The sequence below is a fragment of the Symphalangus syndactylus genome, chromosome 14, assembly GCF_028878055.3.
Source record: "Symphalangus syndactylus isolate Jambi chromosome 14, NHGRI_mSymSyn1-v2.1_pri, whole genome shotgun sequence".
NCBI lineage: Eukaryota > Metazoa > Chordata > Mammalia > Primates > Hylobatidae > Symphalangus > Symphalangus syndactylus.
The window spans coordinates 20,792,397-20,810,804 of NC_072436.2; the positions used below are offsets into that span (position 1 = coordinate 20,792,397).

At 40.7% G+C, this 18,408-nt stretch overlaps 1 protein-coding gene across 3 annotated transcripts in view; it reads right to left on the minus strand.

The window, feature by feature from the left end:
• Positions 1–3,658: 3,658 nt before the first annotated feature.
• Positions 3,659–18,408, minus strand: part of KCNJ16 (potassium inwardly rectifying channel subfamily J member 16) — a 30,446-nt gene continuing 15,696 nt past the window's right edge. For 2 of the 3 annotated variants that reach the window (XM_055241469.2, XM_055241471.2), the window contains one exon: positions 3,659–7,243. In XM_055241469.2, coding sequence (XP_055097444.1) covers positions 5,894–7,150 — 1,257 coding nt within the window. In that variant the 5' untranslated portion in view covers positions 7,151–7,243 and the 3' untranslated portion in view covers positions 3,659–5,893. Of the gene's footprint in view, positions 7,244–7,750; positions 7,891–18,408 lie in introns of those variants that run through there. The other variant, XM_055241470.2, reaches the window with a different exon arrangement.

Here is an 18,408-nt window from a genome sequence, read left to right on the forward strand (position 1 = left end):
AGTTGGAGGTTTCCTCCTGCATAAAAAGGGATCTGATTAAATGAGCTGATGTCCTCCTGATATCCTAAAAATGTTTGGTTCTGGAATTGGCGGCTAGCAGAGGCTAGCTCTGTCCTTAACCCGGCCCCTATGACTAGCCTCCCTTCCCCAGGCCAACTAGTGTCAGAAAGAATCAACCAGCAGCACAACAAATAATTGATCTTCAACATGTGCTTCTAATTCAAATAAAGGGCATTTAACCACAGTGAGTATCGCATGTGACTGAAGTATTTTACGTGAAAATTTGAAGATTTCTGATAACTTGCTGTAAAGAGGTTTTCACAGTGACTAAATCTCCAGGGGCCCTTTCTATCTCAAGTTCAAGTTACTTAGACAGTGATTAAAGACCTTTTATTGGCCCCTGTGGTAAATGATAGCATAGAGGAAAAAAAATAAAAATAAAAACAGCATTCTTTGGCTGTGTAATTTAGCAAGACTTAATCTATTTGTTTGAGTTTTCATCCATCGGGCTCGCTGAAATACTTTAAATAATTAACCTGTTTCTCTGCAGCCTGAAGCGTCCCCAGAGTTTCCATTCCAGGCCTGAGATGAGTGATTACCCAGCACAGATTGTCTTATTTATTTGGAAGACTCTCCAGCTCAGTCCAGCTGCTTTTTCTTGGGACAGCAGACAGGCCCTGGACATGGTATCCTTTTACATTACAGTATTTATAAAGTAGAATAAATCAATGAGACCCAACAGAAAAAGGCCATAGTTTATTTTATTCATTTTATTTTTGTTTTTTCTACCGTCCCTGCTAGGTGCTCAGCAACTCAGTCTATCGAATTTCAAAACATGTAGAGGTGTCGACGTAAGTCTCAAAACTCTGCACAGAGAATCCCAAACCACAAGCTTGGACATTTCCAAGGAAAGAAGCACAGGGTGGCAGGATGAGGCAAGAGGCTGCTTACTCCAAGCCAAATCTCATGACCCAACCGCATAGTCATAAGAGGGGTGCGTTCAGTTGCTTTAGGAAACCAAGAGCAGTGAAAGAAAACACTTGGGAATTTACTGGTAGATCAGGTTTTTCTGATTGAAGAAAAGATACAAAGTAATGCAGACCAATGATGGTTTCTGGGCAGCATTGTGATTACGTCTTTTTAGGAAAATGCCCCTTCTAGGGGACCTTACTTGCTGTCTGCCCACAGATTTATCTGGACTGAATCTCGGTTCCCAGTTTTTGCTTTCAAAGACCTCCTATCTAGGGGAACATTTGAAAAGAATTTACCAAGTGCTTGCCTGCTGCATAATCTGTGTATCCTGTGTTAACGCCAACTTGCATTTTGCATGTGGAGCCAAAAGCTCTCTTCTCGGAGCCTCGGTCATACTGCTCCTTTAAAAATGAAAGTGAGAGAGAGAGAGAGAGGCCACGCTGATTTTAGAATTGAGTCAGGGCTTTGTGATTTATAGAGTACCCAGGGTGAATAGGCGTGGTTTATAGATATCCACATATCCACAGGCAAGTCTTACCTTAAAAGACACAGGACTTCGCACACGCCTTGCAGAATATTCAGAACAGAAGAATCAAGGCTTGTAACCAATGAGACTAATAGATGGAATATATTAAACTGAGTAGAATCTGGTGCCTAAAAATTTACATAAAAGTGGCCCAGAGAATCCACTCAGCACATGTCCTGGCCAACTCAGAAATGATGAAATACAAATATTTAAAGAAAAATCTGGATTCCTTTGTGTGTATTTAAAATCCTCTCAAATATTCTAAATGGATGCAGTTTAGTCTTGGTGAGGGATAGAGGGTCTGAGACAATATTAGCAGAGTTTTATTGTTTGCCCAAGTTGTACAGTGCCTGCTTTATCCAGGTTTCTGTGGATTTTAAACCATTCACCCTAGTGAAAGCCTCAATAAAACACAGAATGTAATTATGTTGGGTGGAAGAAAGAAGCAAAAGAGCAGCGGGCCTGGTTAATCCTTTTATCAAGGTCACTCCACCACCAGCATCTCAGAGGGATTTCCAGGCCAAAAGCAATCCTTTGTGTGTGTCTTACAGTAGTGTCACGTCCTCAACTCCTTTGAAAGTATGAGGTCAGGAGTTCGAGACCGGCCTGGCCAACATGGTGAAACCCCGTCTCTACTAAAAATACAAAAATTAGCTGGGTGTGGTGCAGGCCTGTAATCCCAGCTACTGGGGAGGCTGAGGCAGGAGAATGGCTTGAACCTAGGAGGCAGAGGTTGCAGTGAGCCAAGATCATGCCACTGCACTCCAGCCTGGGCAACAGAGCAAGACTGTCTCAAAAAAAAAAAAGAGAGAGAGAAAGAAAGAAAGAAAGCTAGCTGTTTTCACAGTGATCAACTCCATCAACTGTCATGGACAAATACAAGTTGGACCTAAGTTGTGCATCATTTTTTTTCTTACCAGCCTTGTTTCCTGGATAATTTCCCTTACATATATTGCTCACTGTGTCAATTAGAAATCATATTTATTTTCACTCATGAAAAAGACGTCTGGAGATATGCAATCTAGGGCTGCAGTTTTTCCTACCTTTCTATTTTCCCTTGTAGGGGGTGTCCTTGATTTGCATTCTTACAAGGTGGCTTCAAGAGCATAAGCTACCAAGTCAGAGGTCCAGATAGAGAGAAAGGTGAGCAGGGAGAGGAACAGGGCATGTGCCAGCCAAGTCAGCTTAAAAGCTTCCATAAAAGCCACACCCATAGATTCCTGCTAACATCTCATGTGCCAGAACTATGCCAGTTAACCCTACCCTCCAGCAACCTGCATCGGGACTGGAAATACAGCTGTAATTTTTTTTTAAAACCTGAACACATTGTTTTCCAATTAGGAATTTGTTAGGGAAAAGAAGATGATTGGAGAGTCGATGAAATGGAAACTTAAAATATCCACCTTACTATGTTATTGTGGGGATTAAATCCATGCATCAATCACTTGATAATACTCACTAATCTGGTGGCACATGAAAATCATGGACCACCAGAAGGGGAACATCACACTCCGGGGACTGTTGTGGGTTGGGGGGAGGGGGCAGGGACAGCATTAGGAGATATACCTAATGCTAAATGACGAGTTAATGGGTGCAGCAAACCAACATGGCACATGGATACATATGTAACAAACCTGCACATTGTGCACATGTACCCTAAAACCCAAAGTATAATAATAAAATAAAATTTAAAAAAAGAAAATAATATTTTCTTCTCTCTCCTTAGTCTTACTCACTTCTCCAGGGCCCCCTTCAGAAATTATAACATATGGTGGAGCAATACCTTGATGCCACAATTCGTTCTAAATCTATTTAACTTCATTGAATAATTTCATTTTGGGGGAAAAAGTGGATGGCATAAGAAAAAATATTCAACCAACTTCTTGTTATTGGCAGGGCATTTCAAACTAGAATTGCCATTTTACATAGAACCTGCTTGTGATACTTACAGAAGCAACTAATTTTTACTTCAGATATACCTGTTCTACAAACTGTTAAAAAAAAACCCATAAAAATGCTTTATAATGCTGCCTATGTTCTATTTCTATGAAGCAGCATTCTTATTTTTGGTGCACTGTACCCAATGCTGACCACATCAGCATAGAGAACTTATACCACTGAAAATATAGGTATATGCACACACTTTCTGCATTATTTTAAGATCTTTATTATTAAGCAACTCATTAGGGTTGTCAAAGTATGTTATAAAATTACACAGATAATTAGAGATATATATTACATAGAAATGCTGATTTCACACTCTCTTCTGAGTAGAAGCATTTGATTATAGAGGCTCATAGCACAACAAAATGTATTTTACGGGACATTGATGCCCCTATTCTGATATTGACAAGGCAAACATCAGCAGTAGCACAGTCAACAAAGCAAAGCAAGGTGAAATGAAACTAGATGTAGGTAAAACAAGCTAAAAATATTTTTAAGTGTTTGTTTATTGTCATGGTGGCTGTTTTCTACTTAGAAGATTTCAGTACTCTAATTTAGCCAAGTAATTGCTGCTGTAAAATCCAAATCTACAGGGTGCATAATTTTTTAAATGGAGTGTGCATTCCTCAAGCAATACTAAAAACAATCTTACTTGGGTCTCTAATATTAAGCTTCAGAACAGTTTTGCAACTTTTGACCTGAACAAATCTCTTATCCATAAAACAACAGGAATAAAAGACTGCACATGTGCATTTAAAAAGTAACTTTATTACTCCCAGGTCAAAAAAAAAAGAGGGGGGGAAAGAAGGAGAAAGGGAAGGATGAGGGGGAGGAGAGAAGAAAGGAAGGAAAAACAAAAAAAGAAAAAAGAAAAGAAACAGAAAGGCACTCTATCTACCTATACCTATATATTTTACTTGTATTTATAATCTTGGACTATGTAATTACTTCATTCACTTGTGTGTTTTAATTTACATGGAGAGAGAAAGAAAGATTTTCCAGAAAAAGCAAAAACTGTGGGTGTGAGTGTCTGGGTGTGTATTTAAATAAAATAAACAAATAAAAACTGTGCCACATACTTATTGCCAGTGCAGCAACAATGTAAAACAAAAACAAAACATAAATAATTCTGAATGTTCCTAATATCTCTTTGATTTATAAAGTTTAAAGTCACTCTTTACTCAGTGGATGCGGGCTTAAAGTAATCATGATTAACATATTTTAACATGAAAGTAGAGTATACAACTTTATCTCATGTTCTAAAACTTAAGAAATTTCATTGTACTCAGATTATCCACTTACTGTGCATTAAAATCACTTTAACTGAATTCTATCTCACAAAATCCTTCACTTAAATGGTTGTTCCAAGTTTAATAAAAGAGTTTCTTGCAATCCACAACTCGAGTCATTTGTGTCTTGTACGGTAACCAAGACAAGAAGCATACATAACTGCTTCTGGGCACAAATAAATATCTCCCTCCCCACCCTCCCTCCAAAAAGGTTCTATCCTTTATGTAGCAGCCAAAGTTGCAATCTTTCGGGACCAGCAAGCTAGCAACGGTTTCTCTCCAAGGGTCTGAGAATGTTTATCGCTGCTAACCATCCCCTCACCTCATCTGTGTGATCCTGTCCCTTGGTCATGTCCTGGAAGAAGGTGAGACATGAACATAGAAAGTCCTCTTCTCAGAGAAACTAGCAAGGTCGTGGTTGCCTTGTTTCTTGTCTCCATTTGTTGGAGTCAACCAGGGACTTTAGGAGAGAAATGCTGCTCTAAATACCATCAACTTTTCTTCTGCCTCATCGGTTAGAGAAAAATCGCTTCTAGCTCTCATTGATCACTACCTGGGCAAATGGCAGTGGAACTGGTGGCATGGACAATTTCTTACAGCCACTCGCTATGCTCGCTGAAACCAAAACAGTCCAAGTGGCGAACCTAGTGACTTGAACAGGTGAGCTGATTTCACAGTTACATTTCTCAACATTACAGCTTACTGAATGCATCTTTTGCATATCTTGGTTAGATATGATACTTTTTATAGTAAATCTTCATTGTATTATCAATGTTGACATATTTAAAAATGTATTATTTATGCTGCCTTACTTGTCTTTTTATTTTTCTTTATTCCAGCCTCCTTTCTGCCTTCATTCCCCATTTTTGAATACTACACCTCCAACTGAAGATACAAGTATATAAGATAATAAAAAAGATAAATTTTAATCAATTAGGCTTCTTAATAGCATTCTTAATACAAAATTGGCTAGCAAGAAAAATTTTAATACTGAGAATTATGGAATTTTTAGATTATCTTTTACCAAGTTTAACTTACTCTACTTACCCAGCCTCATCATAAAACATAGCTATAACACTTTCAAAAAAGCCGTGTTTACAATGACTTGATGGGCTGGAAGATAAAATGATTGAGTGGTAGCCCTCATAATCGCAATTTAGGACTACATTTGGGATTCTACAGAGATTCTGTTTAAAGTCAGGAGAGCTTTGTGATAAGGTGTTTCCCTGTATTCATGTGTGGCTGAAGTGGTGGTCTCCTCAGGGTTCTCACAGCTGCTGACAATGGCAACTGCACTAAATGACCTTCGTCTCGCATTGGTGTCTGATGTGTAGGATTCTCGAACTGGTGGTGCTTTTTCTATGTGGAGCTGCTGGTCTTTCCAGTCCAATTGCTTGGCACTGCAAAAGGGGGCATATACTTCCACGCTTCCTTCAAACTGTAAGCAGTTCACTTTGTAATACTTCCTCTTAACTTCCAAGACATCATTAAACCTATGGCCCCAGAGAATTTCTCGGGGAACATAGGAGCTTCTAGATTGGTGAGATGTTCCAGTGGAATCACCAGTATAGATAAATGTCACCAAAATCTCAAAGTTATCTTTGGCTACTGCTTTGCGGTCAAGGGCATACAGAGGGCTCTCATGGTCAATTTCATGGACAATAGTTACCGGGGTGACCAGGATGATTTGGTCATTGACTAATTTGAGGTCCTTAAATGCCATCGTCATCCTCCCTTCACTGTCTTCTGTGTAGCGGAGAAGTTGGGCTCTAACTGTTCCTTCTACCACGTGGTTTGGCCGAAAATCACCAATGCGCCACATGAGGCAAAGCTTCCCATCTCTCATGCCTATAAGTGCAAAGTAGCTGAAACGGATGGTTTGGGCTCTCTTTCGGGCAGTTGCCATTTTGGCCAAGGCAGCTCCAATGATAAAGGTATTTATGATGCAACTTAAGATGGACTGGAGGATCACCATGAGCACGGCCACAGGACATTCTTCAGTAACACAGCGATAACCATATCCTATGGTGGTTTGAGTCTCAAGGGAAAACAAAAAGGCCCCTGTGAAAGAATGGACGTTGTCAACACAAGGTGTGATGTCTGGATCATTTACTAGATCGCCATGATGAAAGGCTATGAGCCAAAAGACAGAGCCAAATATCAACCACGAGAGAATATAAGATAAAGAAAATATCACAAACATATGGCGCCACTTGGTGTCCACAAGCGTGGTGAAGATGTCAACCACATAGCTTCCCCATTCTCCAAAAATGTGCTTGAAGTAGACATTACAGCTGCCATCTTTGTGAAGTAATCGTCTTCTTGCTCTTCTCTTCTCAGCTATAATGTGCTCTGGTGGGTAGCCTGGGTATTTTGTGTCCACATTGACAATATGATAGCTGCTGCCGTAATAGCTCATTCTTTGCTGTGCCCTTAGGGATCTAGGTGAGTTTTGGAGTAGTAAGAATTCTAGATGTGTTGCTATTTCTTGGTTTGGGTTTTCAGTTAGAACCTAAAAGACAACAAAAACACTTTTTAGCTTTCAATGTCCATCTTTATAGCAATTTGCCAAATTTGGAGCAGTGTCATACCATCTAAAATAGCTATGACTTCATCTGAACATTAGCTGCACAGTATTGATTACTCATTTCAGTTTAGAATTTAACCAGTCATTATAGAGGCAAAATATGCAATTAGAGAAAATAACATTTTTATATATGAATAAGGCTTGGGTAAACACTGTGATTATCCCAAATGATGCCTCACTAACTTTTCTGACCTGATATAAAAAAAAAATCTGCTTTATTTTTGTAAACTCTTCTTGCATGAGGACATTTAGAAAACAAAGTAATTGCTAATATGAAAAGGCAAAATACAATTCAGATATGTGTCTAGCAGTCATGAGCTTCCTAACTGTTTAAATCAGGTTTTTCCTTAAAAGAAGGATGCAATAAAGAGTTTCTACTTTCATATCATAATGTAACTTTCATAATTGTTAATGTAATAGGTTATCCCTCACCTTCAGCACCTGGTGCTTGCTCTCCCACGGAGGCTTTTCTTCCTTGTATACTTCCCAGGACAAACAGAACTGACAGGGGCACTACTTCACATTAAACTCGTTTCCCCCTAGCTCCACCTTTAGTCTTGAAAGAAAAGAAAAAAAAAATGCATCTTTCTTAACCTCAGTGGAGCTAAAACTACTCCCAGGTAAGCTTTCAGAAAGGTGTAAAATTGCCTCTGCCTTTGTCTCATAACATTCATCCTTTTTCTTTTTTTTTGACACTGGCAGCTCTTCTCTTTCTCTCTGAATAGAGTCCCAAAAATTTGCCAAAGTTGCTAATCTCGTTTCCCTCTTAAAGGGAGCATGCCACAACTGAACCCTTCTCTCCGGCTTTTCAGTGTTTTCCTGATACTTTCACAGACATCCTTAGGCAAAATAATTTTTTTCCCTCCAAATTCAGTCTTGAAAACATCAAGGCAGAACATGCAGCTCTTATCATTTTTAGCATCCATGGTATAATAGGCCAATGGATTTCCCAGCTCAAGTCAAAGTGAAATTTAAAACTGCAACATCAAAATCATCTTGAGTTACTCCTGTGCAAAACAAACAAAAATCGAAGTATTGTAGCCAATTTTAATAGCTATTAGAATATGTGTTTTAGAATATTAGTAACTATTAGAATATGTGTTTTACACAGTCTACCTGTGCTAGATGGGATGAAGGGATTATAACGGGGGGACTTTAGGGAATCCTGCCTCTCTACTACGTAGAAAATGTTGTATGAATAAATACTATTCCTGACATAAAGACCCCTTGGAACGAACCAGGGAAATTCATCACTAAATACGTGTTCAGCACCTTCTTTGCTGCAAAAGGACAGAAAGAGTTAACTTCCCTCCAGTGAAAAAGAATCAATTTTCTTTTCCTCCAGGGATCAGGCCCACTTTACAATAAACTCTTTGTTTAAGGCACCACTTACAAGGATGGACTCCACTTAAAGCTAGAAACTCCTGTAAGGCACGTATGGGTTTATCTCTGTCCTCTACCTGCCTGTCGGCCACTTCACTCACCCATCATCCAGATCAGTTTTGATCTGTTACATCCTCTCCTTTGTCAGCACTTCAACCTGATTTGGGGGGATCCAAGTGTATAATTTCAGGATGTGACCTAGGGCTGCAAAAGTGCTTACTGGAAGGTCCAGTGTAAAATATTTTCACAAATTTTGTCCACAATAGCCACCATGCTTTGGAGGTTTCTATCTATCTGACTTGTCAGTGAACAATATTTTACAAACAGAAGAAGCTGCTGTAGGGTTCTCAGTGTCCACCCTCTCAACTGGTCATAGGAGGCATGAGAATGGGATGAAGTATAATCAAAGGCTCGTATGATTTCAAATTAAAAAGCAGATATGGAGATAGAATTATTTTCTTGTTAAATGTGTCCAACCTAGTTCCTTCAAGGGAACTACACACATGGTGGGAGTCTGAGAGTTAGAAAACACTGTTCATAAATCAAGAGCTACTGCGTGACACCGCTCTTTTCTGCTGCCAAAAAATAAATAAATAAATAAAAGGTTTTATTTGAAATGGCATTCAGTTGGCATCATTTTGAATTCCAGGGGCACCAGCAACTGCTGTAAACAAGCCTCTTTCAAAACACCTTCCAAAGTGAATGAATTTTCAATTAATACAAGTTACAAGTGAACAAATTTGAGTGTGTGGAAAATGTATTGTTGAATAATGTAACAATTTGAGAGGTACAAGTTACAACTGAAAATTCGGCTCCAAGCTCACCATGTCTCCTGATGTGTTTCATTATTGTGACCATTAACTTCAACTTAGCCAAAGACAAGCATTCAGATTCTGTTTAGGTCTATACACTTATCCTTTTCTTGAATCTCCAACCACATAAACAACGCATTTTTTAAAAGACAGTTGTCTTTAGACCAAATGATCAATCGTAAGCAAATAAATCATATCCAATCTGACCCATTTCTCAGCCTATCCAATGAGCAAAGAAGTTTATGAAGGCCTTTTTTGTCACACTGACTAGATGAAATATTTATTAGTCTCTTATTTAGTATTTCGTGTTAATCTGAGCTTTTTTCCAACTGTTTACCATTAAATAATCGAGGCTAGCACTTGTCGATTGACTGGAATTTTATATTTAGCATTTGCGCTTCTTAGCATTAAAACTCAGCCTTAAAAGTGCTTCGATGCTTTCGTAATTTTCTTGTCGCCATCAATTCCGCCATGAGAAAGCACTTGCAACGTTCCTACTTTTGTAATTTTTTTTCATGTTGCTCCGTAGAAACTGATGGTGGCTATTGAAAGACTTTCCCCTGAGCCTGAAAGCTGCAGGGTGGGGGGTGAATAACTCCTCCCTTCTCAGGCCCAGTCCCAAGGCTCAAGACCACTTGAGCCAGCAGCCTGCGTCAGCAAGACAGCGGAAGCAGGAAGACAGCTGCCCGGAAGACACGTACCCCCCGCTGAAGACCGAGAGAGAGGCCGTCCGGGTACCGCGTAGCAGTTACATCAGACGGAGACACTTCCTGTTTGCAGGAGACTATATAAACCCCTGCCCCATACTCCTTTGGTGCTGACGCCATTGTAGGCCTCAGGCAGTCTGCTCCCAGGCGCTCATTAGAACAGCGTGTTGCTCCACATCGCCTTGTGGTGTTTGTTGGCGTGCTCTCGGGGTTCGAACCAATACAACAGCCTTGCAGCTATTTCATTGGTTTAAACGTTTATTTTTTTTACTGCCAGTGAAAATTACTATCAACTATCACTACAAAGCTGTAGAATATGAAGTTCGAAGGAAAACGCTGAATCAGGTAAGGTCTATTCTGCCGTATAATAATGACAAAGGTAGTAAAAGCACAGCCATTTCTTGGCTTCGAAATGACTTAGAGTTCTTTTATAGATGAGGCTAGAGAAGAGGCAATGCACTCAGGATGGTGAAGCGTTTCCATCAACGTTTATTAAATACCCACAGACACTGAGGAAAGCAGCGAGAGACTCCCTGATTTACTTCATCCCACGAGGAGGTCTGAGAGAGGGAAAGTTAGAAGGGTCAGTAACCCCAACCCTGATAACCACTTTTCCCGTATCTTACTCATTGTCTTAAACTCAGATACAGAAACGTTTCTTAATCTACTGTGACTAGTAGGATCTACTTTTGGGCCTCAGCTTTCTAAATCTTTGTATGTATTTAAGGAGAAACTTTTAATAATTTAGTACATTTCAAATAAGCTATAAACACAGCAAGGAACATTCTCAACATAACAAATGCACATCCTGCACATCCTGCTCATTTGTCCCCGTTTCCAATACACAAAAGCGTCTCAATCAGACTCATCAATTTTGAAGCAATTCCACCGCCGTTTTGCCACCTCCTCTCAAATTCAGCGACTTACCAGGTAAACTCCTCTTGTAGATTGCTCTTCAAAGGTAAGCTCATACCGAGGGTACAACAAAGTGATTAAGACACTGGTGATAAAACTGGATTTTTCCTCTAGCATCTACTTAACATAATATATTAATATGAAGTGTGTGCTTTGTATACCTTGAGATGCACCACAAAAAAGGTCTAAAATTTCTTCAAAAAATTCAATTCTGAATGTCTGTGGTGTTTGAGGTAACGAGTGCTTTCTTTACCATGTAAAGGACCTGAGGTAGTTAACACATGAAGTCATCAGTATTCAAGTTACTTTCCTGACAACTATAAGATGAGATAAGTTTTGGTGGAAATTTGAGAGCTGATGGGGTGGAGGTAGAAGAGATGGCCTAATTCTGTATGCAGGTCACTGCCTTTGAAGACAGGCCTAGGTGGAGCTCTGAGGGAGGAGGAGGAGGAGACGGGAGGATGGGACCCAGGGTAGGTGAAGAGTAGGCCAGTAGAGGCAGGTGCAGTTGGATGGTACATTTGGGTGGGCTTTGGGTGCTGAGGAACAAAGAGAGAGAGAGGTATTAAGAGTTAGGACAATGCTGGGCCAAATTAGGCTAGGTGGCTATTTTGCTCAAAACCGGTTTTACAACTGCTTGCCCTTGCCGTAGAATTATGCAGGAGCCTGAGGCCTGGAATCCTCCTGAGACATTCAGAACCGCTTAGGTGGAGCTCTTCATTCGGCCACTGAACTCTTGCTTTACCCAGAACCTACTGGATAACTGTCCACGCTTCTCCAAATAACTCTCTGGCTCTCTAACTTCAGTTTCTCCTTTGGTGACAAGTCAATGGCATTCTCAGGTTCCCTTCTCATCCCCAGAGCAGGGTGTCCTACACCTTTTCTTCCCTTTCTGTTCTCTTCTCCCTCTCAGCTCTAACCTCTAACCCTAATCCACCATTTTGGTGAATGTGGATTTTACCCCTCTCCTGATATAACTTTACAGTTTCTCCTCCTGAATCAATTTAAGAAAACCTTGTGCCGGTTTACTATAGAAAGGGGTTATAATATATTATGAGCAAACAGCTAAATGAAAGCTGGAGCTGGGAAGAAATCCAGTGTAACAGCATCACTAGTAATGTTATCTGGAGATCCTGTTTCTAGCCCAGTTTTTCCTTAAGTAGTATCTACATCCTGATTATAAATCCTACCTCTCCCCAAATGCTGTTTTATAAAGAAGTAGAAGAAATGTAGAATCTGGGATTACGTTTCTCCATGGTTCTGGATTTCAAGATTGCACCAAAACAATATAAATTATAATTTTAAGTTACCGAGTTTAGAAATCAAATTCCCTTAATATTAGGTTGGTGCAAAACTTAAAACCACAATTATTTTGCACCAATCTAATAAATAGTCTAAAATAAAATGGTTTTCGGTACTGCAGAGAGGGCCTGAACTAGGAGGCAGACCCCAGTTCCAGGTCTGCCCTCAACTTCCTGGGCATCTTGTGGAAATAACTTTTCTCTGAGCCTCATGGTACTCATTCATGAAATAAGGTTATGATACCTATGTCACCAAATTACTGTGAAGTTTGAATGAGATAATGAATGGGAAGCCACCTTTTAATGTGCCAGGCACACAAGAGTCATTCAATAATTATGTTTGAATCTGAACCCCATTGTCAAAGGCATTCAAACCAGGGGGACTCCATCTTGGAGTAGGAGCTGGGTAAAATGAAGCTCAGACCCACTGGGTTGTATTCCCCAGGAGGTTAAGCATTCTTAGTTAACAGGATATTTACAGTTAGGAGAATAAGTTAATCATGTTTACTGAACAGACCTACAACCTAACAGATCCAGGAAATGTCCTGATGTCCTGATATCTTAAGAACAAAAGCATTCTTAAACTAAGAGTCAGTTTCACTTTAAAGATAATAATATAAATTCTTTCAGAAGACTGTAGTTACACAAAAATTAGCAATCCTTTGTCAAAAGCTCTTGTAGTAAAGCACATCTCCCCCATGATTTTTTTGCTTTGTTATCTTATATATATAAAAGCATTGCACCCAAGGTGGGCATTTTCTGCCCTGTCTGTACAGTAGCTACTCTTTATTCTTTCATTCCTCTGTTTCCTATTTTTCTTGTTTTTGAGACGGAGACTTGCTCTGCCTCCAGGCTGGAGTGCAGTGGTGCGATCTTGGCTCACTGCAACCTTTACCTCCCAGGTTCAAGCAATCCTCCTGCCTCAGCCTCCCGAGTAGCTGGGACTACAGGTGCCCGCCAGCACGCCCAGCTAATTCTTTTGTATTTTTAGTAGAGACGGGGTTTCACCATGTTGGCCAGATGGTCTCAATCTCTTGACCTCGTGATCCACCCTCCTTGGCCTCCCAAAGTGCTGGGATTACAGGCATGAGCCACCGCACCTGGCCCATTCCTTTGTTTTCTTAATTAACTTTTTTTCACTTTACTCTGTGGACTGGCCCCGAATTCTTTCTTGTGCAAGATCCAAGAACCCTCACTTGGGGTCTGGATCAGGAGCCTTTTCCAGTAACACCATGAGAACTGAGTTTCATCCTCTGTAGAATATCAGAACACTGGCTTTCACTCTCTCAAAGGGTGCTCCACTGGCAGGACACTGGCAGAGAGCCTGTGGTTCCCAGTATATATTTCTATCTAAGCTCAGGAATATACCACTGTTTCCTACCACAAAGCAACCTGGGCCACTTTTCTGTCCTTTCACTAGTTCCTCAAAGCCCCAGGGACAAGGTGACTTTTATTTCTTTCCTCTCCATTTTTTTTTTTTTTTTTGAAACAGGATCTTGCTCTGTCAGTAAGCTGGAGTGCAGTGGCGTGATCAGAGCTCACTGCAGCCTCAATCTCATGGGCTGAAGCCATCTTCCCACCTCAGCCTCTCAAGTAAGTAGCTGGGACTGTAGATGTATGCCACTATGCCTGGCTAATTTTTTATTTATTTTTAGAGACAGGGTCCGGCTGTGTTGCCCAGGCTGGTCTTGAACTCCTGACCTCAAGCAATCCTCCAGCCTTGGCCTCCCACAGTATTGGATTACAGATGTGAGCCACTGTGCCCAGCCACCTTTTCTTTCTTTTTACAACCATCACTACATGAGAGATCCCCTGCTCCTTATTATCAGCACTCATATCTGAACACACACACACACACACACACACACACAAACACACACCCATCTATTCAACTCAGTTTAAAAATTTTATTACTGTTTACTGCTTTGCTATGTATTACTTTAGGAATGAGCCTAAAGGAGACAGGATTGGCAAGATTAGCAAAGTTAACAGGTTAAAGAAATCCACAAGGTGATTATCATGCTTATTATTTGTCTTAAATTGTGTGTACGTGTTTTACTAAGACGGTTCTGAAACTTTCTCTTATTCTTATCTTGAAAATCAGCCTGCCCATCCCTGTCTTGGTTGGATGTTAGCCCAAGTTGCTTAGATTTTTTACCTTGAGCTGGATCTGAGTTGGCAAAGAAGTCAGAGAACATGAGATCTGATGTTCCTTTAAAAGACCACAGCTCAGTCTCTTTTCATTGTATAAGGAAAGCACTTCCCCCAACAGCCTCTACATTCCCCGTAGGAGTATTTGCTACTAATTGTTTTCATTAAGTTTTTTTAAAAAAATGAGTTCCTACTGTGTGACAGACCCATCCACTTTTAGGCACCGGAAAACAGAATTGCAGTTTACATTGGAGAGGCGGGTATCAACAAACATGAAAACCATACAAAGGAACAATCTCTGACAGTAATAACTATCATGGAGGACACAAAATAAAGTGATACTACGGAGAAGTGCCTGGAGCAAGGAGGGAGGTTACTGTTGAACCAGGGCCATCCAGGAAGGTTTGGCCCAGGGCCTGACATTCAAGTTCAGAGTGAGCTCTTCATTCCTAGCCTTAGGTTAAAATGCTCTCAACTCATACCTTGCTCCCTTTCTTATTTTGTTTGAGGTACAGTTACTATCTAGTTGTTAAGGCTCTCACTATTTATAGGTGTAATTTGGCTGCAGCCTCCCTCTTTCTAAGCTAATTTTAAGACCTGGTTCTCATAAGAAGTTATCATTACAGGGACGCACCTGCATTTTATCATTGAAGGCAGGCTTTCCTGATCTCTCACCTGGCTTCACCTGGTTTACATAACAGCCTTTCAACTCATTTATTGCCTCTTTCATCCAGAGCGATCATTTCTAAGCCTGAAATGTAAGTATCTCTCCTCCTGCTACCATGGGTACAGTACAAGCTGCAGAATGGGGTCTAACAGCAGAATAGTCAAAAGGGCAGGAATGTGAAGATCAAAGACTTGGATTCTCATTATTTTTTTTTTGCCACATCTTAGCTGCATGGAATCAGCATCTGTAAGCCTCATTGTATTTATTGAAATCATGGGGACAATGGTCGATTTATCTCAAAATGTTTTTGTGAGGAATAAATGACATAAAATGAAAGCGCGTAATAGCTAGCACCTGGGAAGCTCTCTTTTATTTACAGTCATCCTTATCCCTTAACTTCAATCTCTCTCCTCTGATAGCTTATGATATAGTGCCTTATCTAGTCTGGGAGAGATGCATGTCCAAGCTATAATCTGAAAGAGGAAGAGGAATTAATAAGAAGAGGAAGCAAAAATGTTTTCCAGGCAGAGAAAACAATATTTGCAAAGGCTGCATGACTCATGCAAAGGCTTCTTGCCTCTTGTTTCTGCTCAAATCAGATTCTATCTTCTTATATTTGATGCTGTAAGCCAAACTGTTATCTTTTCAATATCTTTTCAAAGGGGCGTAGGACATGCTTTCCAAAGACCTGAATGTGGACATGGGTTGAAATGAAGGAGAATTGAGGCTAGAGAGAGCCAGAGCATAAAATATCTCATAGGTAAAGATTTGGGTCTTTCTCCCAAGTACAGTGAAAGCTATTGAAATGTTTGAACCAAGGGCATTGCATGATAACTTTTGCATTTGAAAAAGATCCTGCCGGCTGTCCATTGAAAAATCAGTTGAGGAAATTTAAGAGCAGAAGGAGGGAGGTAAACCAGAAAGCTATTTCAACAATGAGGTAAGAGATGATCATGACTGGGATTAGGATGGGGCCAGAGAAGGTATCAGAAGCCACCTCTCACTACGGTGCTTTCTCACTCTTCATGTGCAGCAGGGCCACATGTCCTAGGAGTGGCCAATCAGAACTTCACAAACCAGGCTGAATCTTGAGGAAGTGACACAGAGTTGCTAACTCCTGTTATTTAAGGGAATGGCAGGCAGTCAAGAGGCCAGTGGTGAGGTGGTGCACATCTAAGTGTTGAAAGAGAGAGGCAAGTCACAGCTCCCTACGAGGCAGTCTCTGAGACAAGATTGTTACTTTGCCTTTCCTCTTGTTTCTGCTCAAATCAGATTCTGTCTTCTTATATTTGATGCTATAAGCCAAACGGTTATCTTTTCAATAATGTTTTCTTCTGCTGGTGTTAACCAGGGATAATTTTTGTTGCTTGAACAATATCAACAACAAAAATCAGTTAAAATTTAATTAGATGTACCTTTTTAAAAAGTATTCTGGCCAGGCGCGGTGACTCACGCCTGTAATTCCAGCACTTTGGGAGGCCAAGGTGGGTGGATCATCTGAGGTCAGGAGTATGAGACCAGCCTGGCCGACATGGTGAAACCCCGTCTCTACTAAAAAAATAAAAAAATTAGCCGGGCGTGGTGGCGGGTGCCTGTAATCCCAGCTACTTGGGAGACTGAGGCAGGAGAGTGGTGTGAACCTGGGAGGTGGAGCTTGCAGTGAGCCGAGATAGTGTCACTGCACTCCAGCCCGGGTGACACAGCAAGACTCCTTCTCAAAAAAAAAAAAGTATCCGATATGCAAGCATATGGTCTCATGACTCTCCCTTAAATCATCATGCCAACTACCAGCAAGCCCTTTAGTTCACTTCTAAGTGGATATTAGATCTACTCAATTCTCATTGTTGTCAAAACCACTGTCTTCAGTAGGCCATGGCAACAACTTCCTAAGAGGTCTCCTATTTTTGCCCTTCCTACACATCAATCTATTTTCTACTCTTTTCTTTTGAGACACAGTCTTGCTCTGTTGCCCAGGCTGGAGTGCAGTGGCATAATTTTGGCACACTGCAACCTCTGCCTAACAGATTCAAGGAATTCTCATACCTCAGCCTCGTAGCTGGGACAACAGGCATGTGCCACCACACTCAGCTAATTTTTTGTATTTTTTTTTTTTTAGTAGAGAAATGTCTCTGCAGCAAAATGTTCACTAGGGGTTTCACTATGTTGGCCAAGCTGGTCTTGAACTCGTGGTCTCAAGTGATCTGCCGGCCTCAGCCTCCCAAAGTGCTCGGATTACAGGTGTGACCCACTACACCCAGCCCTCTTTTAAAACAAAGCCAAAACATGTCACTCTTTGCTTAAAACTCTCCAGTTTCTTTCCATTGCAATTAGAGTAATTTGCATAATCTGTATGGTAAGCAGATTGATACATCTAACATCTGCCCCTCTCTCTAAAGTATTTCCTACTACTCTTCTCACCGTTCTGTGATAGGTAGAGATCTTCACTGTATCTTCCTTTTTCACTAACAAACACTGGGGTCAGAAAACTGCAGCCTGAGGGCCAAATCTGAGTATTGAGTTGTCTCTGTAAATGAAGTTTTATTGGAATACAGCCAGACCATTGTTTAAGGTCTGTGGCTACATATTGTTCCTGAAAATGTTCAGGAAATGCCACCCCAAAATATGCCACTATGGTAGCTGATTACATTAAACTGGAGTTTCTGTGGGACAACAGATGCAGGCAGAGTCTTTCTCTGTGATCCCCTTATCTGCCTAGGGACGGATCCTCCAAAAAGAACTTCTTAATTGTCATCGATACCCCTGCTGTCCCCCAGTTTTGTCAATCAGAGATTAACTCATATCCCAGAAGGGGTAACTGGAAGTTCATGCCACACCCAGACAAACTGTGTCACCTCTTCTTCTATGGACCCCATCATCTTTCCCCCAAATCATTTATACCCCCTAACTTGTCTGCATCCCCTCTCTCTTCTCCCTTATAAAGAGGGTATAATAAGCTTTTAAGTCTAACTGGTTTCTTGAGTATTCACTTTTCTTTCCTATAAAAGAAAATTCACTTGATAAATGCATATACACTTTCTCCTGTTAATCTGTGTTATAGTTTGGATATCTATCCCTGCCCAAATCTCATGTTGAGTTGTAATCCCTAATGCTGAGGGTGGGGTTGCCATGGGGCCAGGTGGTTTGGATCATGCAG